Source organism: Paramisgurnus dabryanus, chromosome 21 (genome assembly GCF_030506205.2).
Source record: "Paramisgurnus dabryanus chromosome 21, PD_genome_1.1, whole genome shotgun sequence".
Taxonomy (NCBI): Eukaryota; Metazoa; Chordata; class Actinopteri; order Cypriniformes; family Cobitidae; genus Paramisgurnus; species Paramisgurnus dabryanus.
Window position 1 is genome coordinate 20875799 of NC_133357.1, and position 27189 is coordinate 20902987.

Below are 27189 nucleotides of genomic sequence, written 5' to 3' on the forward strand. Positions count from 1 at the left end.
CCTCATAAATATCCAAATTAATTCATACTGACATACAAGGCGCACCTGACTATAAGACGCAGCACCAGCCAAGTTATGAAAAAAAAGGGGCTTATAGACCGAAAAATATGGTATTTATCACGAAACATCACGATACGTACGTCAAGGTTTGGTGCGCGTGGTCTGAGTGCATGATCGACATCTGAGATTCTTGAGACCTGTTCGAAAGCCTTAAATTGCTGTTACAACAAAAGTGACTTTAAGTAAGCAAATTTAAAACAGTATAGTGCTGAGAAATAGTAATTTGCTTAAACAACACTTAATACTTAGGAAAATTCACCATAATTTTACTATGGTATTTTTAGGAAAACCATATTAACCACACATATCCCATTCACTCAAATATATTTTAACCAAGGAATATCCAGTAAATCTATAAAGTAATAAAAATTCACCAAAAACAATAAAACAAAAGAGCCCTTAATCATTATATTAAACATTTTATTTCACTTATATTAATATTCAAAACCCTTAAGCTTTTGGTTTTATTACTATTAAAACTAATTTCTAGTAGTTTTTAATTTACATTTCCTGCCATTACATCTGCCATTTACATTTCCATTCCTTTTTTAAACTATTAATAAATAAAAATATTTCAGGCATTTGATGTTTTATGCTTTTTTCCCAGACCGGCACCAAACTGTGAAACGAAGTACACACCAAACTGTGACTTCTGTGTAACGTAACACCCCTACTCTCAACAGATCCAACCCCAGGTACAAGTTTCCAAGTTTCCCACCTAAATAAACCTGCCGAAAATGCCTGGAATGACTGTGATCTTCTTTTTTATAGCTCCAACATGTATTGGAAGATGACAATCGGAATTGTATTTCTTTATGTTATGACAGCCTTTTATTTTGTTTGGTTTGCTTTAGCGTGAGGCAAGTGCGTTTGAAATATCCAATAAACGTCCAGTTATGTCCAGAGTCCCCCGGGCTTAATGATTACACAAATTCTTCCATTGAATGCTTACTGCATTCCTTGTGTAACCATAGTGATAAGAACAGAAAAACGTAGCCAGAGGACACGGGTTTAGTGACTGTGAGTGCTTGGCCAATTATTAAGCACCTGAAGGAACCGTCAACACCTTGGTCAAAATAACAACAGGTCAAATGGACATTGAAACCAGGTTAAATGACAGGTTAGATACAGGTGTTTCTGTACAGTGTAGAGCGTATATGCTAAAGGTCATGGGTTTGAATCCAGAGAACACTCATAGTGATAAAAAGATATAACTTGTTAGATAAAAAGCGTCTGCCAAATGCATAAATGTAAACTTTGAAATAGTGTCATGGTCCTTTGGGTACATTTATAAACTTTATTTAGCAATTTACAAAAGTGAGCAATACAGTGACACGTTTCATCCTTAAAGGCAACAACAATATGAGAAATGCTACAATATACAACATATTGCCAAAAGTTTTGGGACCTTTATATGCACATGAACCTGAATGACATTCCATTGTTAATATATAGGGTTTAATATATGGAGTTTGCCCACCCTTTGCATTCTTCTTAAAAGACTTTCTACAAGGTTTAGGAGTGTGTTTATGGACATTTTTGACCATTCTTCTAAAAGCACATTTATAAGTTCAGACACAGATGTGAGATGAGAAGGCCTTGCTCGTAGTCTCCGCTCTAATTCATCCCAAATCTGTTATATTGGGCAGGCCAGTCAAGTTCCTCCACACCAAACTTGCTCATCCATGCCTTTATGGACCTTGCTTTGTGCACTGGTGTACATTCATGTTGAAACAGGAAGGAGCCATCCCCAAACTGTTCCCACAAAGTTGGGAGCATGAAATTGTCCAAAATGTCTTGGTATGATGAAGCATTAAAAGTTCCTTTCACTGGAAGTGATTGAAACACCTGAATTCAATGATTTGGAGGGGTGTCCCAAACCTTTTGGAAATTTAGTGTATGTAACATTTTTTTTTATTTATCAGGAGAGTGCAAAACTTCTATTCTGTAAAATGTTTCTGCGCTATCGAAGCCTCCTGTAGGTATGAATGCATGAGGTTATCCGTGCATGATTGAACAAGCCCAACAAGATATGGTATGTAGGATGAGGTGATGGTGGGTGATGAAAGGGGGCATAAAATTATCAAAGAGAAACTACTGATTTCATGGATTAGTGACAAAAAAAGTCCACATACTGTACAGCAAGTATACATTCAGAGTCAATATCAGAAATGTTGTTCGGTTAGAGGTCATGGCCGTCCTCCACACAAACAGGTGGGCAGAAGCTACTCATCCCTGTGTGTTACGCATCTGTGACTCATCTGTTACGGCCATGTGAGAAGCCATCAACATTCAGTTCTGCTACAGTTGGGTTTACATTAGCAGGCACACCTGTTGAAGCACATCTCCACTGGTGTGATATTAAAACTATCAACCCTGTCAACCCTAACACCATTATAGCATGAAAGTCTAAGTGATTCAAGTTGCTATCAAAGTTTCAAATTAAATCTATGTTTATGCCAGTAAGTTCAGCCCAGTATTTATCCAGAAAGATTTCAATAAAAAGCCTACAATAAAAAAAATTCAATAAAAACACACAGCAGAAAGAAAAGGTTAACTAGGGTGACCATACGTGCCAATCTTCCCGGACGCATCCCGTCCAGGATTTTGTGTTCGTCTTCCGGAAGTCATATTTGTCGACTCCATACGTCATAGAGGATTATTATTATTATTACAGAAAAGCAACCGTTACATTTTAAGGTAAGAATGAAACTACGATTGTATATCTTATGTTTTTAACTGAATGGTGTATGCGGTCAACAAATACGACTTCCGGAAGACGCACCGAAATCCTGGATGGGATGCGTCCGGGAAGAACGGCACGTATGGTCACCCTAGGTTAACAAGACTGAGGGCCCCTCCCAAAAGGGACACCTTATGTAGACTTGCGTAGGGTGTCCATTTTGTCATAGGCGACCCCTTTCAGACTTCTTTCTGGCAGTTAAAGCAACATTACGTCACAAAAGTACTGACTTGTTGCTAGACTGTGAGTGTTTGGATGCCATTTGGGACAGGGGCTAACTAACAGAAACTTCAAGGCACAAATACATTACAAAAACATCAAGAAATTCAAAATAAAAGCCACACATTAAAAGCTGCACTTTGTGTTTCTATGTATTTGGATTTTACAGATCAAGCTGTAGCAATGTGGAATTGTGCACAATTCACATCTATTCATCTGCATTGCTTCATTTTTCATTCTCACACCACATCCTATCTTGATGCAAGTTACCGTTTGTGCCGATGCCTTAGTGTTGCTCTGCAGGGATTCTGGGAATGGTGGGAATTGATCCTCTGCAGACATTCAGCCACCTCTGTGTTCCGACTCCTGCGCCGGACAGGCTAGGGAATAATGGTCTGCTTATGTGAAAAGCAGGAGGAGGAGGTATCACCATGGAAACGCTGGATGCCACAACAGCTGCAGAAGTCTTGAAGATGGATGTCCTAAATTCATCCATCTTTGTGTATGTGTGTACAAATGCGTCAAATGAACATCGGCATGCTGGCTGGTATGCACATGGGTGGGTGAATAAACCTGTGATGGGTCTCGCCAGAGACAGCAGGGTTCAAAGCTTTAAGACAGCTGTTGCTCTCCAGAGACAGATCCAAGTGCGAGTTTGCAGCTCTTAATTTACTGTCAGAGAATACATAAAGCATCAGTCACAGACAGTAGAGTATATTCTGTCCACTAGTGATGGATTTTTTAAATCATGCAAACGACTGATACATCAACCATGGCTCCATTTATTAAATCCTTTTCCTCTGAAGTCTGCATTAGAAAACCTAACTAGATTTTCTTCAAGAATTTTGAGTGCCTTCCTTGGGCAAAACTCATTACCGTTATGTCAAAGGTTGCCAGGGTGTTGTCAAGAAGTTGCTAAGCAGGTGCTACTGTAGGTGTATTGCTGTGCACCTGCTAGGGAGGGAGATCTACAGTGGGTACAGTAGGTGGTTGCTGGGATTTTCCAAAATATTCTGGTGCCCAAGTATGATTTAGACCTCCCTATGCATCTCCCAGAAGAAGAAAGAAAATCATACGGCAACACAATCTGCCATCAGTGGCTATGTTTACATGCGCAAAATTGCAGTCCAACTGAATTTTATCCTATTGCAAGTTACGACCATATAGTTTAAATGCACCCTAAACATTGTAAACTGATTAAAATGTTCAGTTACATGTACATTTTATATAATCGAACTAAACGTCTGCATAAGCGCACAGCCAGGGTTGCCAGATTTGCATATCAAACCAGGCCAATGGACATTTAAAAGAAGCCCAAAAGCATCCTAAAGACTATTCAGAAACCAAATACCAATATCTAATAAATTAAATCCTTTTATCTTTTACCCTCAGAAAAAATAAAACTACGTCAAAAAGCAGAAGACTTGGCAACGCAACACAGCATCTTTCGTCGAGTTCACGGCACACTTTATCTGTCAGTCAGCCCACTGCGTTGTGACTGGTTTATACTTGTCGTGTCAGCCGTTGGTGTCGCATGGCGAAAATGACCTCATTGTCGCGTGGGTGTACGTGCACGCTAAGTGCACACTGCACAGACCCCATTGTGCGTGGTTCTGCATCCAAAAATGACTGAGCTGACCGCATTTTAGTTACCAGGTATTTATCCATTCCCCATGTAGGAGGTGCCATCACAAATAAACTAAGTCCGTGGAAAACACTGAAATTTCTTTGAATAAAAGCCTTTGCTAAATGCATAAATGTACATGGTTATTTAACTCTCTAACTTTGAATTTGGTAATAATGATGAGTAAAAAAATCACCACTAAATATCACAGCCTACACCTGAATATAGAAGCCCATAAACAAGCTAAAACTTGAAAATTGGCCAATGGGCGTGAATAAAAAGACAACACATTTTTAGCTCCTCGGGCAGTGATGTCACAGTGACGAGACAAAAGAGTGATGTAAGATAAGGAATATAAAAGGACAAGTAATGCAGATGAGAGTTTGGCAGACAAAAGATTTTTTCTTTGCTAGATTGCTTAAAAGCATACATGCAAATGCATGGCTATGTGCCATAGCATCTTGTTTGACCCCATGCACTATTGCAAGCTACTGTAAGCAGCACAAGTGTGAACAAGTGCCAACATTGGTAATCTTTACTCCAAATTCTGCACCTTAACAAAACACACAGGGCGCAGAAACGGTCTACATAGCTTTCTGCCTTGCAAACGAATTTACCATGTACAGAAAGCAAAACTTAACAGTCAGAACCTAAAAACTGAGTTTAAACCACATGCTATAAACATGTCCAGAAGTGCAAACTTAAATAACAAACGGAAACATTCACATACAGGTGTTGGTGTTTCTTGCACAAGAACTGTCAGCTTTACCTCATTCCTTGACACTTCGGTAATGTATGGAAAATAAAAGTTCTTCGGTTCTTGGCTTTGAGACAGATGAGTGTCAGAGATGATGTGTGTGTGCGTGCGTGCATGTGTTATTAGCCCTGAGGCGTGTAAAAAGGGTGAGATGGGTTTGTAGGGTGGTCATCTGTTCACACCTGCTCCGCATGCCTGAATCTCACCCTCCCCTCCTGCACTACTATCAGTCTGGGATAATTTCAGCATTCCAGAAGCATTGATTAGGGGGTCCTCTAAAGACCAGGACGGGGTTTGGGTATGGCGACTGCAGGGTATGGGAGGGGGCGTGGTTTGTGAATTCCAAACATAATTACTGTTGTGTCTTACAATCGCCTGAGATCTTAAACTACTAGAATGCCTGTGGTTTAGCCTGGCTCCCCCTTTATCTCCATGTGTTTTGGCTTTTTCATTGAAAAGGCCTCTTTAGTATCTCTACAATTTGTATCTCTAATTGTTCTCTTAATTCGAGAGCAAAAGGAAGCTTTTACTTAAGATTTTTCTCATGAGACCCATACAATCTCGTACGTGTCTTGCAAGTCAATGTAAAAATTCCTTGCTGCACTTAAATTTTTAAGCATAGTCAATTTGAAATAACAATTAATTTCGACTTTCTTGAATAGTGAGGAGTTGCTATAAATTATGAAAAAAATAACTTATGCTAATTCAACTTAATTCTTATAATTTACAGAAACTCAAGAAAGTTTAAATGAAATTTAATTCAAGTTGATTCAACTTAAAAAAAAATTCACGGTGTACAAGGGATGTGCTCATTTTCCATGAAACCAAAAATTTCAATCTAAAGTCAGAGATAGGGATGTTCAGACTGACCGGTTAACTGTTAACTGAAGGTTAGAATTTATGACCAATTAAAATTATCAGTTAAAATATTTGTTAACGCACAGTGAGTGTTAACACTTTTCTATCCTTAATTTGCAAATGGCCTGTAAATTACATAAATTATTGCTGCCCTGGCGGTCTGGTAAAGTACTCATTTGAATGAGAAATCATTTGTACTGCATATGTGTCTGTGCCTGACTGAGGGGCTGTTTACACTTGGTATTAAGGTGTGTTTTCATCGATCGGATCACAAGTGGACGAGAGAGACACATTACGTTTACACCTGGTATTTAAATCCGTCTCTTTTGTCCACTTTCGACCGCATCTGTCCTGAATACTGTGAGGGGGTGGGCGAGTCTCTCTGCTGTCATTAAAACGCGAGCGGGAGTAATTATGAGTTTATATGGACGCAAACTTATATTATGTCTGAGTCCGCTGCTTGTTTAGCAAGTAAACATGCTGCACAGTGTTTTGTACGTTTATATGTTGGAGCTTTCTCTGAATTTTCAGCGCAATTGATGAAATAGGATCGCGCAACTTTCACGCTTTCAAAACGAAACTACGGAGAACACCCCGCAGTAGTTTTATCAATGAAAGGCTAAAAATAGCGCTGTTCACTGTATGTTCACGCCAGAAGTAAAAAAAAGACGTAAAATTTGTGTTTAATACCTCAGATTAGATAAATGGGCGGAGAGAAGGCGGTCGCGTGTGGCTGTTCGAACGCATTCAAACACATTTGCGTTCCGCAACTCCAAAGCGATCCGATCGAAAGTTTCGACTACCTCTGGATGTGGTTGAAAGTGGTCGAAAGTGGACCGTAAACGTTTTGAACAGCGTTTACACCTGGCATTAACGTCGTCCACTTGTGATCCGATCGATGAAAACGCATGTTAATGCCAAGTGTAAACAGCCTCTAAGTCTTGCGGGTGTCCGGAAAAACCTTCGCTGATCGCCTCTGTCCTTGACCCTGACCATAAACATCTCTATTTTTGCACAAACAGAGAAAGAAGACACAAAAGCAAAACTTTTCTAAATGTGTCCTGCTTTAGAAATGGCCACTGGGGTAGATAAAAGAGAGACAATCTGCCCTCTTTGGCTATTAAACCAAAATCATAATGTTCAGAACAAATGGCTTCTTTAGGCAAAAGTCAGTTTTTAGCATTGACCTCTCTTGGCACTAAGCACATCTTGAACTCTTTTGAGAAGGAAGAAGTCATTATGAGAAGTAGAAATTAGGTTCCATTCCATTTAGGGTTTAATAGAGCCACAAGTTCCTGCAATTGCTTAAAGGGGCCACATCATGAAAATCTGACTTTGTCCATGTTTAAGTGCTATAATTGGGTCCCCAGTGCTTCTACTAACCTAGAAATGTGAAAAAGATCAACCCAGTAACTTAGTGTAGTGTTGATAAACCATTCTCTGCAAGCATGTGAAAAAATAGGTCACTGAAATTTGGCTCCCCTTGTGATGTCAGAAGGGAATAATACCGCCCATTAATCTGCACTATCCAACCACAGCACTGCCATTCATTTAGTGCAGAGATCAACTCATTTGCATTTTAAAGGACACATCCAAAAACGACACATTTTTGCTCACACCTACAAAGTGGCAATTTTAAAATGCTATAATAAATAATCTATATGGTATTTTGAGCTTAAGCTTCACATATGTACTCTGGGGATACCAAATATTTATTTGACATCTTAAAATGGTTTTGTGGAATGTGCCCTTTAAGTGTAAAGAAAGGTCACAGTAAATACTTGTCACTTAGAAAAGCATATATTTTTTTCTTGTTAGTTTTTAAAAAAATGCATACAAATGTCATGTATTTACTGTCTGTATTCTAATATAGAGAGTGAGAAAAAATTATATATGGTCACTATACCATTGCAAAAACCACAAATCTAATGCTTTTCAAAAGAAAATCTAGAGACAAAGTTGTTTCAATAAAAATATTTATAAAAGAGAAACATCTGAACAAATATTATTTTCTTCCTTATTAAGTTTGGTTCATCCCACATGAATTGTTGCATACAATTGTTTACATCAGCATCTATACATTTTGCTGACTAAGTAAAAACCAGGCAACTGTAATTACTGCTACATCTGAATGACATGGGAAGTCAGAGGGAGTGAGCTACATGTGTGTTTCTTTCCCATACCAGGAGGTTAAGTGTTTAATTGTTGGTAGTTCACTGTTGAACCTACTGGTTTTGCTTTTGGCATCTCCTGCATTTGTCTGGGAAAGATCAGTGGGTGTTTTCTCTTTTCCAGATGCTGTGCAGACTCTACTAATTAAACATCCCTGCCGGAGCGTCTTATCTGTATTTCTAACATCTGCTCTAACACCCCCACATACACTGGACTCAATGGGCTTCTCAAGGCTCTAAGGGCGCACTCACACTATCCAAACCAAACCGCGCTCGGGCGTCCGTAAAAACCTTTTGATGCGCGCCGCGGGGTTACGTGAATGTCCGAGCTGCACACGTGACAGATGAACTAAGCAATATGATGACATGTAAGAGGGCTGTCTGTATTCGCGCACCAAACGACTCCGAATAAAAAACACAGACTTATCATTACGGTGCGTTCCAGTGTTAAGAGAGAGCCTTACTTCCTGCCTTTTTCAAAACAATCGCATCTTAATGACGAAAGCGCGCCCGGACTCGGATCGATAAGAAGTACAGTGTGAGTGCGTGCATCTGGGGGAGTAGGGAGGGGTGACAATCGCGCTGGGGCTTGGTTTGGTTTGGTTAGGATAATGTGAGTGCGTCCTAAAAGCCATAAAACAAGCCTCAATTTTTTTGTTTATCAGAATGAGGCTTTTCACTTCCATTCAAATCCACAGGTAATAAGCCATGTAAAGATGACTTTGTAGAAACTTCCTTGGTGTGGGACAAAGTTCCTGGTTGTCCCATGTTATGACCATCCTGAGTATATCTACAGTTTGGGGAGCGTCAAATTAAGATTGGATTTACATACTTCGTTATGATGGCTACATAACAAAGATAGTTTGTTGTGCAAGTATTGTTAGAGGTGAAACCCCCAAATCTAAAGAAAAGTCAAAGAAATCTTAAAGAAATGTAAACATGCTTACAACATGAGAAATTAGCCTACTATCCAAATAAATATTATGTACACAATGCGCTATTCTAATCTCGTATTAGGTCATATGTGCCTTTTAATTTTAACAATCCATGTTTTCGTTGTCCTGTGGAAATTTGTAAAAAGATGTATTTTCTGTGTTTTGATGGCTGAATGACCAGAATCCTGATGCAAAATAGGTTTAAAGCGGACATCCATCCTTCACAGTCTCGGTTTGGAATCAACATAGTGGCGGACAAAATAATGCATATAGGGCTAATCCAAAATATCACCCTTGCATCTTTTAAGTACAGAAATATCCTACCTTAAAATCAAGACACACTCCGGTGCCATGGCTCACCCCGTTATCTATATTTTGGCATTAATTGTGGCCTTGCCTGTGAAAACCCAGCTAAAGTCATTTTTGTTATTTACTGTTTTCTACATAATCCTACATCAAAAACAATTGGTCAAAAACTTGTCCCAAGCTGTCACTGTTGCAGTACCCTTTTAAACTATAAAATGAACGACTGAAATCAAAGTTTGATGCAGTATAAAATCCTTATACTGGATTTCAGAAACAGGGTCACAATTATTTTAAAACCCCTATTCCTCGACAACTAATAATAAAACACAGCTATATAGCAAAAGCCATGTTGAGATTTTCTCATGAACTGATGAACTTCACCTCTAAAGTTTCTGTCCCCCTGCTCAATGAAGTGTCTGAATAAAAGTAGATGTATAGACTCTGTGTGTAGCAGAGATCAAGCACCAAGTGCCCTGAATCACTGAAGGACCTCCATCTCCATTGAAAAGAGGAAACAGGAAACAAGAGGCAGAGTCCTCCTGCCAGGCACAGTGGGAATGTCTTTTGTGCTCCTCTGGGAACTCACTGCGAGGTTGATTTGGAGAAGGCAGGTGTCCTCTCATTCAGCACCATGAATCACCATTAGAGCTTTCATTAGACATGGTTCACCCTGAGCTGTGGTCAGTTTAAGTGTGGCCTTAAATCTGCATCCACATCAAAGAAAAGAGTTTGATTCTTTGAGATTGACCACTCAAATGAAACAGGGGCGAGATCCAGCTCACTGATTTTAGACTGTAACTAGTAGAGCACAAGCTAATAATATTTTCATATAAAAGAAAAATCACAAATTAGATCATTTTCAATCTCAAATTTTTCACAAAGACAGCAATGACATGAAAGGTTTAACTTAAGAGGCTGTTTGCATGACAATGGCGTTTTAGGGTCCTGAAAATGCAAACCTTTGAAGTTGTTAATAATGACGCCTTGCCGTCTTCGTTTAAACTATGCAAACGTGAATCTATGATTACGATGATGTCATGCGCATATTTTAAGGCAGTCTATAGGCATTCATCAGTATAACCAAAACAACAATGGCGGCCTACAGGACTGTGTTTGTGCTGCTCCATATACTGAGTTTATGAACGCTTCTCTTTAAGATTGTAGTCTACGTTGTAGTCCAAGAGCACTTGGATGTAATAAACCCACTTCATCGTCCATCTAAACAAAACCGCCAATGCTTTTGTCATCTTAATTGTTTGTAGTTATGGCTCTGTAGAAGAATGCATATCATAAACTGTAAAAAAGATGGACGATGCGACGTCGCCTCCCACCATTGTAATGAATTGAAGCCAAAAATGTCCGACCACGCCATGTTACGTAAAAACGTCAGTTTGGAGCCAAGGCATGCGCAGAAGGAATCGTCCGTGGAGCCAGAGGCGGAGCCACGGTATCAAACTTCCGCCCAAACCCCCGCTCGACCAATTCAACCACGCCAATCATAACGTTCCGCCCCGTTTCTATTGCATCAAATTACATGCTAAAATGAAACTTACCACAATAATGAAGAGTTGAACATATACAAGCATTATAAAAACTACTTGAAAGGACCAAAACCATCTTTCGGAGACTTTTATTGGAAGTGTAAATATTTTTTTTATTTAGAGCAGAGTCCCATTCGTTTGAATGGAGAGGGCGGGTTTATGACTTGTACTGCAGCCAGCTACCAGGGGGCGATCAAAGAGGCAGAGGCTTAACTTTTCAAGGCTTATGAGGCACACCCGATGCATATGTGCGCAGGTGTGTAGTGTTTCTTTACAAAGTAACATTACCATCTACTGGCCTGGCACGTGTAATAATATTGACTTTTCATTGGCCCTGTCCCAAATGGGGACTTTCGGTCTCTTGGCCTTAAATTGCGCGTGCTCGCTTAGTCTACGAGTCCATAGGGTGTCCCATCTGTCAATTTTACGCTTTGAAGTGTGCTCATCAGCGCCTCCTTTGCCCCCTTGACAAGGTCTTCAGTGAAGCCCGCACTGCACCAGGCTTCGCGCACTTTACCAACCCAGAAGTCCTTGCGAAAGAGCAATCAGATGACGGAAGGGAGGAGTTAACACTGATGGTCAACTTCCTCTACATATTTCCGGTGTGATGCTCGAGTCTGTCCCAAAATACAACTCCGGCGCACCCACGTGGATTCGCATAAAGGGTCCCAAAAGTCTGGACTACATGATGTCATCAAAGTGTGAACTCTGAGGAGGACCACAAGTCCGGAGTGTGCCATTTGGGACAGGGCCATAGATGCGTGTAACCGCTTATCTTTTTGACAGTTTTGTTGTGTATATGTGAAATTTTTCAACAACACAAGAGAAACTCATGTGTTTTTTACTACACCGATGTAACGTAAACAAAGCCCCTAGTAATCTCACGTGTAGCAGCTCTAAAGTTTCGAACAAGATCACTTTAAACTCTTTTACGTGAAAAAAGAGTGTCCCCCCAAGTCAAATTCAGGAATAGTTGTCACGCGTCATCTGTATTTGGATCCCTCCTCTCACATTCAGCCTTTTATGGCTTCCCACATGGAGGTCTTTTCTGGCCTGTTTATCTGCCCTGTTTATCTCAGATAGAAAGAGGGATGGATTTATCTCTGTTTTACCCTCCTGGGATGTCATGCTTTGGGGGCAAACTACAAAACAAGTTAAAAAGCATGTCAGAACTGTGGTTCAAAGTGTAATTGGATCTATCAACCGACATACAGAATTTACAATTACCTGGCTCAAAAACACTGGCATGACCACTAAGTCCAACTAAACCTGGCATATGTGATTGGTCACTACTCATTAACACCTAATATTCCCTTTTAAGATCCCTGTCAAACTTAAACACACAGCAGAGAATGGTAAAGCATTGACTATTCTTTTATCTCCGAGACCTTAAGAGCTATGAACACACAGATAAAACACACTATGGTCAGTTTCACTCTCAGTAATGGACCCTGAAATCCACTTTGCTGTTGCACTGTCCATAATACTTTTTAACATCTCTTTCTTAGTTTTCTTGAATGCCAAGTGTCGGCCTTGATTAAAAGTGGGTCTTTAAGGAGGGGAAAAGGCTAGTGAAAACTTCCCCCTTTAGGGCAAAAGGAGGGGGGAAAGGTATTTATATCCCTCTATTTGCCTCCTTAACCAACGTGACCCCCTTATCCGCAACAAACAGAGCTCCCCCCTCAGACCCAACCCAACCAATGAGCCATTCAATGGATGAAAGACTCCAACAACAGCTCTCATTGACCTGGCGAAAACAAACATTTACTCTCTCATTAACCGGACCAGGACTCTGTTCACTCCAACCCTTCCCAGCTTTTCAGTAAACTGTGCTTGACATTCCAATAAACTCTATCATTCATCATTATGGCGAGGAGATAGGATAACAAAAGAAGAAAGTATGAATTCAGTACTACATTGAACTAAGTATAAATCACATCTATTTATTGAAGATACCGTGCAGAAAGAAACTTTTGTGTGCGACCCGAATGCATTAACATTATCCTATTAATAGCCTGGCTTCATAATGTCAATTCATTCCAGTGACTAAGAGTTGCTGAGGGCTGAACAATTTCGGGAAAATTCTGATGAAATGCAAAGTGAGTAATCTGACAATAAAAAGTCTAAAGACGATTGTGCTCATGCCAACCTACCAAAAAACACAGCTCACCCAACTGGAAAATCCAGCTAGGACTATTATAGCTGGTCATTTATGGTCATGAACTGGCCAAAGATCTGCCGATGTACCAGCTGGTCTGAGTTCAACCTTTTTAGGACTGAAAGAGCACCTTGGCTAATAGTTCACCCAAAAATTACAGATTTTTTTTGTCATCACTGACTTTCTTCTGAAAAAAATAAATAAAATAAAGATATTTTGATAAATGATGGTAAGCCCACAGTTGGAAACATAAGCATGTCTTACATTTTTAGTGATAAAAATCATCATCACTAAAATACCCATGATGAAACGGTCTATAATCAGGGCTTTAGCAATACCCAAATAGATCAGCTGTGTGATCTGATTAGGTTCACCATAGATCTCCAACATCAAGTCAAAGCAAGTTTGAGATCTACAAATACCTTTCACCTTTGATTTGACCACCCGTGGTCAGCTCTGGTTTGTCACTGATAGGTAATCAGTACACTTAGGAAGCAGGTTTTAAAATGTAATCTGTAGGCATGTCGCTTGTGAAAGCACCATCTTGAACACAAGGCCCAGATAAGACAAGTCACAGCGTACCCATCTATTAAAGCGTCAAGACTACAGAGCTGTGAGATCTTTGAGAAGTGATGGTGGGTATTTTTCTTGATTGAATACACAGGCCCTGACATGTAGCAGGGGTTGTGGCTGAACTCTGCCACATTTCTGCTTGAATTCACTGTCACAGCCCCCATCACAATCTAAAACCTCATTCACACAGCACTTTGGTCCCAGAAAATGTCCATAAAATTGTTAGAGATGCTTCTGTGTGAACACAAATGCGTCCTGTAAATGTTCTGGAATTGCTCCCATAAAGCGGAAAGCATTCTGTGTGAACGAAAGGCAGAAACAATGCTGTAAGACGTGTGCCGTATTGAGGACGCGCAACCAGAAGTTATGGTTCAGCTCTTTGACACAGGTATTTAAACGCAGATCAACATTAACAATGTTGGCAAAGCTGGACTAAAGCAGAGAATATCCGCGCTGAAGCTGAGATCATTCACCAGCATGACAAAACAGCGCATCATGTGCTCCTTATGATCTTGTAATAAACTAAAATGCACGCATGGTTTCTCTCGAGAGAAATTACGGAAAGTTAGCAGATGCCCTGGAAAAAAAACTAACAAGTGCAGGACTTTAAATATGTCATGTGTATTTACAGGATCTTTACGGTATGTGTGTGAATGCACGCACAGATTCTGGAAAATCATTGGCAGTATGAATTAACCAAAAATCAAACGATTCCGGACAAATGCCGAACGCATTTTACTTTTTTTTTCTTAATCTCTGTGTGAAAAGGGCTTTAGATTCTCCCGCCACAGTCATCTGGCTTTGATGTGTCAAATGGTTATCCAGATCTGACAATTTCGCTTAAAGTAACCTCTTGGACATGGAGATAAGGAACCTAAAGATTCCTGAGATTTCATAACATGATATTTTATAAACGGCTCTGATTTTGTTGGATTATGATATAAAATATTTATTAGTAAAATAAAAAATATTGTCATTACCATCACATAACATCAGATAAATGTCACATGTTTCTTCTAATTAAAACAACTGATACAACGGTTGTCATACAAATACAGAGAAAATAAATTTTATACAGAGCTATAAAATTAACTAATGTGCATGGTAATTTTTCTTGGAAAATTTTACTTATTTTATACCATTTTAAAACATTTTATAAGAGGAATAACTGACTCCGGTCCTTTGAATTATTTGAAAATTCTTGGGTGTGCATTATTTTCTAATAATTCAATGGCCCGTCATCAATTATTCCTTACTTAACCACTCACACTGGTTTCATATTTTGATTTATTTCCCAATCTGAGCACAGTTTAAAAAATGTATCTCTTTTAAAATGTCTGATTCACATTTCTTTCTCGAGAGAAAAATCTTTTTGATTTGGTTTAAGCAGAGTCTCAATTTGCTCTCCATTTCATCTCATTGGTGTTTACGAAAAACAACTGAGAGAATGAAAAAGTATTTTTCTTCTTTGCAATGCGAACAAAATTCAACTATTAACCCAGAGGTTTGAGCCAAAATCACTGCAAACCCGAGAATGCTTTATTGCAACGTTCTGTAGTTTCTGTTCTTGTTCTTGACTGTTGTCACGTTAATCTCTTTTAATCTTTAACTTCCTCTCGCTGAACTCCTCAAACCTCTTCAACGCTTCATTAGGGATGGAATAAACTTTACTTATTTTCCAACATCTCCCCCAACGTCTCAAAAAAATGCTGTTGAAACGCTCTGCTAATATTTGAGAGAGGAGTGGAGGAAACTCTGCCCTGCAGCTACGTCAATAAAGGAGATAAGAACAACCTGTTCTGGAGTCAGGAAGTAAAGAGATATGAAAATCAGTGCTACTGGTTGACAAGGTCAATGAAAGCAAGATGGAATGAAGGTTTCAGGGCACACTGACAAATATTTTAAGATTTTAAACCAAAACACAAATGATGACACATGGGAATCTGTTGGGTATACCAAATCATTCTTGATCTCAGTCCTACATTCTTAAAATGGCTGGGTTATTTTTGACTCATGTTGGGGTAAATATTGGACAAAACACATGCTTGGGTTAAAAATTACCCAACGCTGGGACAATCAAATGCATTCTCTGGAATCCTCTTATAAGGAAGGACTTCTATTGGTTTCGCCTTCCAATTGGCTGCTGCCAAACCGAGTCAAAGCTTATTACCATAAAGTTGACCTGATTTCAACTCTCCTAGAGGCTCGCACTGTCCAAGACAGGCCACAAAGACGTGTCCAGCTACGCGATAAAGTTGAGTACAGTTCAACTTTATGCAAATGACGAGCGACTTTAAAGAGTGACTACCAATGGGAGCAGTGGCGGCCGGTGACTTCTTTTTCGAGGGGGTTCGATGCAAAGTTTGTCACAACATGTATGTATCCCGTCATGTTTGTGGTTCGTAATTTCAAAGTATGTGTTCTGCGCGTCGAGTGATCCTATATGTATTACGTGTTTTGTCAAAATAAGTCCCTGCTGCAGACGCGTCTAAAGGGTTTATGATAAAAGAGACGCTCGCGTTTGCCAGATACTCGCATAATCTCATGCATAATCAGAGTTTACTGGTAAGGGAGTGTCTTTCGTGTATTTTGTAAACGTGAGCGTCTCTTTTATCATAAACGGTTTTGACGCGTGTGCAGCAGGCACTTATTTTGACAAAACACGTGATGAACATAGGATCACATATTTTGAAAACACAAGCAACACACATGACACTCCGAACACATATTTTGAATTTGCCCCCCTCGGATGAGCAGTCACGAGCCGCCTCTTAACGGGAGTGAAGTTAATGTCATCCATCTCTTGTCATTTACTGAGAGGACGGTTACTCGTTTCTTTATAAGACAACCAGAATTACGAATGGCCTCATTGAAAGAGACCTGAAAGTAAAACTGGCATCTCAACTCTCCACACCTGAGGTTACACAAGTGCTTGGCTCCCGATGAAACGGAGATTAGGTTTAATGGGTACATAAACACCAGTTAAGATGGAAGCGTTTAATCTGTAGATCTTGTTTTTTTAAGCGAAATGGAGTCAAGACAGGCATAAACACAACACACAAGATGTTTTTAGGGTGCACTCACATTATCCAAACCAAACCATGCCCCAGCGCGATTGTCACCCCTCCCCACTCCCCCAGATGCACGCACTTTCACTGTACTTTTATCGATCCGAGTCCGGGAACAATTTTTTTAAAAATGTAATTTACTCGATTGTTTTAAGGTAAGTGGTTGCAATCAATTTATTTAAGCTACATTTGAACAAAAGTTTTTTGTTTTGTTTTGTTTTTCAAATGTTTTTGTTTAAATGTAGGTTAAATAAATTGATTGCGACCACTTACCTTAAAAATATTTAGTAAATTGAATGAATCATTTTTTTCAGTGTGTGGAGAAGAGTTTTGAACCAGAGATTTCAGTACAACACCACAAAAACACAAACCAACCAATCAAATAAATGTCCTGTCCTTTGTCATGATATTGGGTTGGTGTAACATCCACGTTCATATATCGCTGTTTTTTCAGTATTCAGCACAGTGATCCTGATGAAAAACAAAATGAACTTCACTGGTACAGAAGCTCAACAATTATAAAAGAGTTAATTTGCATAAAGAAGTCTTTAATGTACAGTAGCAAAATCAGAGAGACTCATTTTGATATATTAAACCTTGACTAACATTACAAGCAGATTTCAAGAAAAATAAATGCCACAAAAGTGGAAAATATGGCCTCTTTAATAAATAATAGGAGAGGTCATCTATGTTTGAGGTGTCAACAAAGATAGATGCATCGGAGGTGCAAATGAGGTCACCTCCGACAGGGATGTCGGGACGGCAGTAAAGCAGCGAACAAAACCTCTGCCGTGATCGATGTGAATGTTGAATCAGTGAGGCTGAAGTTCATCACATCCCTGCTGTGTCTTAATTACTCCTGAATTAATGAGGTAACTGTTTACTCTAACATGCAAGATATTTTTGTCAAACCTACTAGTGGATCTACAAAATCTTCACATTTGTGATGAATGCCAAGCTTTTACAAAGAATAACCTCTTCATACACTCTTTTCTTTTAACATTATCTTAAAGCTATCCTACTATTTTGGTCATATAGTTCAGTGACTCCCTCAGTGTTCATTTTTGGATATGGTTCAAAAGTTCTGACATAAAAACAGTGCCATCATTTCAAGTGAATGAAAATAAGGGAAGACATTACACAATGGGAACCTTGTCTACCAAAGTATTCAAGCCACGCTTGGGCTGTCTCTTACCTGAGACTATGAAACACACACACACACACACATAACATGATGGATCTTGTATGTAAGGGAGGATAACACACTTGGAAATTGGAAAACTACCATCCATTGTGGTTACATTTTGGCCTAACTTACACTGCACCATTTGTACAACAGACATAAATCATAAATTACATAAAGAGTGACAAAACTGGCAAATAAAAGCTTACTTATTTAAATACATGAAAACATGGACCTGAGCCATTATTGGACCACAATTTCATATATCAAGTTAACTGTCATACAAAGTTGGACACCATAAAAAACTAAAGGTACTTGAAACTTTATTGTTTTTAATTCTGCCACAAATAATTCATGCACACATTTGTGAGAGACCTAATTTTGAGAATCCACAAAATTGTCAAAACAAATCCAAGCATGCATATATGGAAAACAGCAACTGCTGATATACACACCAAATAAAGCTCACGCTCCAGATCACATTAAACCATATCAAAGATGGTGGTGGGAAAACTGAACAAAGGCTAACACAAGTGACCATTCTAAATAAAGAGAAAGAAACATTCAATGACTTCTTTCTAATGCTTTCCCAACAGTTATACAGAAATAGAGAGAAAGTAAAAGTGGATGAGAGAGAGAGAGACTTGCTCAATTGCAGGAAAACTTTACTTCTGTATGGCTCTTACAGCTGGCATCATGCCCATCACTGCACATGGCACACAATGGGGTACTTTAGTCCCCATTGAATCGCATTCAACCCCACGCCCCACAACACACACACAGCGTACATAGCTCAGGCTTGCACCTATTTTTAAATATTGTTTCATATAAAAAAGGGCACAACAATGCACTTTGGGTTAAATTAACCCAGAAAATGTTTATATTTGAACAAACAGCGGGTTAAAAGGTTAAATTACAACCCAACAGATTGGGTTCATTATTTTTTGACCCAATGCTGGATTAAAAATATCCCAGCATTTTTTAAAGGGTAAGCCAAGTTATTTACGCTAGTAATATTTTAAGAAATGTAAATGTCAGTAAATTTGTAAGTTAAAAAAAAGTTTAAAAAGTGATAATTGTTCCCCTAACAGATCTGGTCTTTGTATTGATACAAGGTTTAATTCATACCTTGTATCATCAGGAAGTCGCTTCCTGATGGGATGGAAACTAGATGATATATATTCTGAAGTATTCAGTTGTTAACCTGTAATTATTTTCAGGGTAATCGCAAAAAGGATCAAGTAGTCTTAGCCAAGTACATTAGCGTGGCCATTTTCCAGGTATTTAGGTGCTATTAGTTATGAGAAAGAGTTTTGTCTGCTGGCCTCTTTTATAAGCTCTGTGTACTGAGAGAGTAAAAAAGGAGCTCATTTTCAGCTTAAAGGTGCTGTAAGCAATTTCAGCTTTTGGCTAACTTCCACTACAATTAAAACAGCTTTATCCCTCCAACTACAGTATACGCTGTCTTCCAAACCTCCCTCCCCCCAGCCTTTGAAGACATCTCAGTCAAACCAATGTCAGCATGACATCTGATTAAAATGAATGACTTCACATCAGTTTGTCAATGCAAATCGCTGTTAGTGAAATGGCCCTTAAAGGGATAGTTCACTGAAAAATGAAAATTCTGTAATCATTTACTCATTGTCAAGTTGTTCCACACCTGTAATAATGTCTTTGTTCTTCTAAACACAAATTAAGATATTTTGAAGAATGCATATAATCAAACAGATCTGGGGCACCACTGACTTCAAAAGCAGGAAAAAATATTCTATAGAAGTCAATGGTGCCCCAGATCTGCTTGGTTACAAACATGTTTCAGAATATCTACATTTGTCTTTGGCAGAACAAAGAAATACAAACAAGTCTGACACAAATTGAAGGTGAGTAAATGATGACATCATTTTCATTTCTGAGTGAACTATCCTTTTAAGAATAAACCTGGTTACATTTAGGCTATGCATTTATCAGATGCTTTTATCCAATGCGATTTAAAGGACATTCAAGGTTACATTTTTAACACAAGTACTACCGGATGAATATTATAAAGATTTACTTTTTTTCAGCAACAGGTGAGAACTTTTGAAAAAGCACAGTTCTTGTAAAGTGCCTGAGGTTATTTAACAGAAAGAAAAAGAGAAAGATTGAGGTATGAATTTGGGAAGAGGAGGGTCTCTGAACAGGTTGAAACAGATATTGGGTTAACTAACATTCCAATGCAATTCTTCTGCTCTGGGGGATCAAAAGAAGCCTCATACCTGTGTAACAAAAAGTCCTTCTCTTTGACTGTTTACACATAGATAAGTTCATTCACAGCAGCCACAGACCCTCCCTCTACCTGCATTCCCAAATGTCAGATAAAGAGTTGGAATTCCATTAACATATACATTTCATAAACCTCTCTCTCTCTCTATCTCTCTCTCTCTCTCTCTCTCTCTCTCTCTCGTTTGCTTGCTCAAACTGGGGTCTGGGGGCCTCCAGGAGGTTCTAGGGGGTCCACAGTAAATTTCAGAGAAAAAAGTAAAAAAAAATGTTTGTATTTATTAGGCATTTATCTCTTGCTACAAACATTTCAGAATCATTTAGATTTTCTTTATATCTTCCTAGTGTGTTTTTTTATTACAGTCCCCTTTATCTCACTTATTGGGGTTCATATTTGGGGGTCCTTGGAATCATAGAGTTAAAAAAACTGGTTTAGTTAAAGCTGAAAACAGCAGCCATATAACAAACGACCGCCAAAATCCATTCATTGCAAAACTTGGGAAAAAAAGATTGAGATATTAAAGAGCAACTATGGTCCGATTCACGATTTTACATTTCCTTTTGGTGTGTAAGTGGGTATTAGCACATGGTTACGATATGCAAAAGGTACAAACCCCAAAGCAAATGATGACGCGGGCTATCATCTCTAACGTAAATCTCTTTCCTTGGACTACAACAAACACATGGATTGTAGGCAACAGTTTACTTCCTGGGATTGGTGATGTGGACATGACCGACATTATCATAATTCCTCCCGCTTCGGACTCACAGCCTGTAAGTTAACTCCTGTTAGCATTGCATTGTGAGCGAATCTTTCAAACATGGTAAGGAGCGTCACATTTCCGACATCAGAGGTATTCAGGCCAATCACAACGTACAGATTAGCTGGCCAATCAGGGCCACAACGCTTTGTACAAAATCAAAGCATTTGAGGAAGGCAGTATATCTAGAGCTACAAAAGTGTACGGTATGTGGAAAATAATGTGTTTTTTTTTTAACCATAAACCACACGGACACATTGTATTACACCAAATACACCAAATAACATTGTTTTTAGCATTGAAATAGGTGCACTTTAAGATACGTTTTGGTTGATCGGATAACAAGTGGACAAGAGACCCACATGTCCGTTCACACCTGGTGTTTTAATCCATCTCTTTAGTCCACTTTTGGGGTGGTGTCAACAAATTTAGCAGTGCACACTCTTTATGTAGAAGCCACTGGAAATGCTGAATCAGAAGCTGAATATGTGTAGGAGACTCTCAAAAGCTATTCATCTATTCTGCAATAACAGCCTATGATAAACATTGCCAAGACACTGTTAGCAAAAAACTCCAGGTGAAATCCTGTCCCAAGTATGAATAGATTAGATTCAACTTTGGATCCACCCTTGAAATTCAACACCAATGTGCAATCCACAAAAGCGTCTGCTGTGGCGCACAGTATCAGATGTCCCTACTGTACGCTGAGTAATCTTAATTCAATACGTGTGTGTGGGTGTGTGATAAAAAGAGTTAGGCAGATATAAGGAACGCAGAGGTAACATACCTGTCCTAAGTCCAGTGTGACGTTGACCTCGTTGTATTTCGTACTGCGGGAGAGGGGAGGGCTTTGCCACCATCGTTCGGTTCCATCGATGGCATTGCTGATAGGGTGAGCCCTGTTTGTGTCTTCAGAGGTACAGATGTCACAGTACTGGCCCTGTGAAATGGCATAAATGAGCTGATTAAAATATCAAAAAACTAAATCGCAAGAGCTTAGATATAGAACAGATATAAAATGCTGAACCATAATATGAACTTTAAACGGAAACATTTTTGAAACTTTGCACAAGTGCAGCACACAAGCACATCACATTATCAGTCCTGGTTTGTGGCTGCTGGTTAATCTAGGACAGTGTTTCTTTTTTAACTTCTGATCTTACAAGCCTCCATCACCAGAGCAAATTAAGATTTACTTAACTAACTGTCATCCTGTTATTGAAAGAGAAACTCAATCTCTCTAAGGTCAGAAAGTTCCAATGTTGACATTCTAGGTTTCCTTTTCTTATCAGTTCATTTCTATTAACGTAGTCAAAGCTTCATGAAAATTGTGAATTTTTTGGGGAATTCATCCGTTTAAATTACATTAACCCTTAAAGGTCTGCATAATTAAGGGTGTGGCCACTTGATTGATGGGTGAACTGCCACAGCTGTCAATAGGGTTGAGCTAGGCGGGTGTGGTTTCCACAACGAGCCACCTAAGCTTCACCCACATCCCGCCTCTTTACCCATTTTTGGGTATCCATGAGTGATGTGCAGCTGAAATGGTGACGGCAGGGACCGCCTACTATTGGCTTCAAAAAAGCTCTTCACACACCTATGGGTGACGTCACGAACACTACGTCCATATTTTTTAGAGTCTATTGGCTTAATATAATTTAAACAGATGAGTTACAAAATAAATTCACCCCCTCACAGTTTTCATGAAGGGCAAAATTAGCTTTATAGACCAAAATTACTTTTTGTACTGTAAACATATTATTTTGTACTGTAAAGTTGGGCATTTTCAACATGGGGGTCTTTTTCGGAATTGACTCCCTTTTGGACCCAGACTCCAGCGGCCCGTCGATGAATTGCAGTCTAAGTCACTTTCATGTTGGCTTAATTTTAGAGATTGAAGGTTTCCCCTCGTGCTAAGCATGCTGCAAAGCACCCAGTTTTAGAAATATTGCTTTAATACAACACAAATTATTCATGTAGTCCAACTTAAATGAGTCAAGTTTACATAGGTTCATTTAACCTCCTAAGACCTGGTATGTCCACATAGGTGGACATCACACTTTTTGTTGTTTGCATCATAATACTTAATTCTGTGTAACTGAAACCTGTAGCACACAAATGTGGACAATTACACTGCTTCATGTTAAAAGAAAAATATTTGGTTATTATATTTATATGGTCTTCCAAACCCCAAATAGCTGGAAGAAATCTAATGATGCGTTCACACCAGACGCGGAATAGGCGGCAAGCGTAAGTGATTTACATGTTAAGTTAATGCAAAGATAAAAAAGCCATCCTGCGGTGTGGTAAGCGCAAATGGCATGGCGTGGATGGCAAGTTCCGCACGAATTGAGTTGAAACATTTGAACTTTTTCGCGCCGCATTAACCAATCAGGAGCTTGTACTAGCAGTGACGTGATTACAGGAAGCAAGCTGAGGCAGAAAAACAAAACAACAATATAGGACAATCATCATCGCTACACAAGACATCTTTGTACTTTTACAGGAATTAAAAGGATCTAAAAAGGAGGTCAAACAATCTGATAAGTTTATAGCTATATAAGCCACTCCCATGGCGCAAATTTACGCGTGAATGTCTTGAATGACTAGAATTTCACGTGCGCCTTTCATGCGCAAATGAAGCGAGTAAACTCGAAATGTTCAAGTACATTTTTTCCGCCTCTTCCGCATCTGGTGTGAACGCACAGTAAAATGCAAGCCAAACCAAAGCTAGGAGGTTAAAACATGTGATATGCTAAACCACTTATTTTTCATTAAAACCAAAAATTATTGTAATAACTTAAATGAGCAAATTTGAATTATGTTCAATTTAATTAGGTTCAGAATCATTTTTTTTTTGTGCAGACTTAAACAATATAAAGAATGTTGCTCTCAAAATAACAGTAATCCTTTGCAACGGTCAGCTACGTCTGTAGACCGAGGACTGTGGGAGTTTAATGTGCAGGAGTCTCATTAAAACATGTGAAAGGAAAAAGTCACTCCCGTCATCCAACTGCTGGCAATCAATCTGCTCTTTACTAACAGCTATAGATGATAAAGGGCCTGGAATAACAGTCATTTAATAAAACACAAAAATAAGAGATTGAAAGATACTGAATTACTGAGTAATTCATGAGTCATGACTCAAAATTGCCATTGATTATAAATAAAGCAAAATTGTGTTATTATTCTAACAAAATACCAAAGCTACTATTACAACAAACCAAGTCACCAGTTTTATTGTAGGAAAACAAAACTATATATTTACTTTTGCTTAGGTACCAAACAAAATGTGACCCGCCTGTGAAATCCAGGCTAAAGTCTCATATTCAATGATGATATTAGAGGCATCAACATTGGATTTCAAAAATTTATTTCAAATTTCAATCTTAGTTAGTATTAAAGATATCAAGGTCAGAATGTTCTTAACATTATAGGATCACTTTATGCAGAAAACTGTAAATCACTAAAAAATTACTTTGGCTGGGTTTTCACAAGCATCTGAATTAACCGGTTTTACTTTAACTTAAAGACACTATTTAATATAACTCAATCAACCCAACAACAGGTTGCAACATTATATAAGTGTGTTGTACAAATTTCTCTCTCACAATCTCTCTCTCTCCCTCAAGGTCTTACGTAGGAATGCCACACATTCCTCAAGGAATATCCTAGTCACTTGCTACACGGGGGTTGCATCTTACTCTTTACAATGTTTAAACATTTCAGCTACTTTCCAACAAGCCAAATCATGCCTCCAAACGCTTGTGTTCATGAGGCTTCAGAGGTAATAAAGCATTATAGGTCTCTTGCCAGTTGTTGGCACTACCTTGAGCAGGTGCTCTCAATAAAAAAAGCAGTCTGGCTTGTTGTTCTGTTTACATACAAGTTAACATAGACCAATAAAGGACCATGTTACCACCAAACAGCATTATGAACATTTAGATTTCATGGTATTATTTAAAGTACCAAGAAAATAACAGGGTAAACGAATATGGGGATCATTAAGTACCATATAATACCATCACAAGCAAACATCCTGATACAATACATCAGTAATACATTCCAGTAAATGGATACTACATTCTATTCTATATACTATTCTAGTAAGCTATAGTGAATTGATCAACTATACTGTGGTAAATTGTGGTGCGACTTACTGCGTTATATTATAGTAATTACTACACTTTGCTAATGAATACTACACTATTCTGTAGTATTAACTTTAGTGTATCGATAAATACTAGTAAATACTGTAGTATCATTTAATCATTACTAAACGTTTATATTTTAGCCTACTACAGCTTACTATAACTTTAGTATACTATATATTAATGTATAAACTACAGTATGTTTCGTGAGGAATTATTGTGCTTTAAAATAAAAAAATATATACATGAAAAAATAACGTTTGTCCGCAACTTTTACCTGAATAGTTTGACTCGGGTCTCCGGACACAGGCCCCCCAACAAGTTTGCAGTACAGGTCTTGAACCGGGTGTCCGTTCTCGTCCACTCCACAGGTCGTCGTAGCCGTGATTTTTGTCCCCTCTGCCAGATTAAAATACGGTGGATGCAAACTGTATCCGTTTACGCCGCTGGTGGGCAAATCCTGCGCCGACGAGCCGCGCACGAGCAGCAGTGATAAACACGCGAGCGCCGGTGCGAAGAGCGACATTCCGCGTGACGGTCCCTTCGCCATCTTCACCTGTGCCGCACGCTCGACACTGAAGAAACTCATACAGATATCCAGTGAGACTTTATTATCGTGTTGATGACGCACATTTGGAGAGAGCGACTTATAACGACAGGCTTTTGCGGTTCCTTTCTCTGTGTAACCCACAAAAATAGAGAGAAATGCACTTTGATTCGGTGGGCACCTTCACAACTCTCTCTCTGTAACTTTCTGTGCAGTGCAGTGCGTATGTATTGCTAATGGGTAAAGAGAGGGGCAGTGCATATGCTCTCTCTCTCTCTCTCTCTCTCTCTCTCTCTCTCTCTCTCTCTCTCTCGTTCTGTCACCCTACGACAGTGGTTTTCAAACTGGGGGCCTCGAGATGGTGCCGGGGGGGGGGCAGTTTTATGACATTTTATGAAATACATTAATTTATCATGAATTCTGTGTAATTTAACCTAAAAAAATAAGGCTACTAACCAAAAGCACTACTTTTTTGTATAATTTAATGTTTTTTTTTTTATTAAAATGTTGAGTTTTAGAACAGTTTTTTGTCACTCTACGACAGTGGTTTTCAAACTGGGGGCCGCGAGATGGTGCCAGGGGGGGCAGTTTTATGACATTTTATGAAATACATTAATTTATCATGAATTCTGTGTAATTAAACCTAAAAAAATAAGGCTACTAACCAAAAGCACTACTTTTTGTATAATTTAATGTTTTTTTTTATTAAAATATTGAGTTTTAGAACAGTTTTTTGTCACAAATTTTCTTTGGGGGGCCGCAAAGAAATGCACCGTACACAATGGGGGCCGCACGCTGAAAAAGTTTGGGAACCACTGCCCTACGAGACCCAATGAAAAGGTGATGCGTCAGTGCTTGAACACCTGATTATAGCATATACATTTTTATTAAACGCCTTGGAGTTTACTTTTTATGAAGTATTTTGATATTTTCAATGCTTTAATTTTGTCTTTAAGGTGCACATCATTAGGAAAACTAACCATAGTTTTACTATAGTAACCGAAGATGATGGTATTTGTATTAAAACCATAGTAGCCACACATTTACTATGACCTTACTATAATAACCATGACATTTATAATAAAATTAAATAAAAATTAATCGGCGAAAAGATCATGGTTACAACACTTTTTACTATAATAAACTATTTTTGATTTTCCCAAGGGCTTATAAGGCAGTACTGTGGCTTTAGCACTCTACAATGACAAAAGGATGAAATAGTATTATCACAAAACCTATACAATGCATTGAGTTATTGCAAACCACTGTATCCCC

At 38.7% G+C, this 27189-nt stretch overlaps 1 protein-coding gene across 3 annotated transcripts in view; it reads right to left on the minus strand.

Moving 5' to 3' along the window:
• The window catches only part of lama5 (laminin, alpha 5), a 104232-nt gene extending 78093 nt beyond the window's left edge, over positions 1–26139 (minus strand). For all 3 annotated transcript variants that reach the window (XM_065286204.2, XM_065286203.2, XM_065286202.2), the window contains exons 1-2: positions 25645–26139; positions 22004–22156 (exon numbers count right to left, since the gene is read on the minus strand). In XM_065286204.2, the coding sequence (XP_065142276.1) occupies positions 22004–22156; positions 25645–25956 (465 nt within the window). In that variant the 5' untranslated portion in view covers positions 25957–26139. The remainder of the gene's footprint in view (positions 1–22003; positions 22157–25644) is intronic.
• Positions 26140–27189: the final 1050 nt, after the last annotated feature.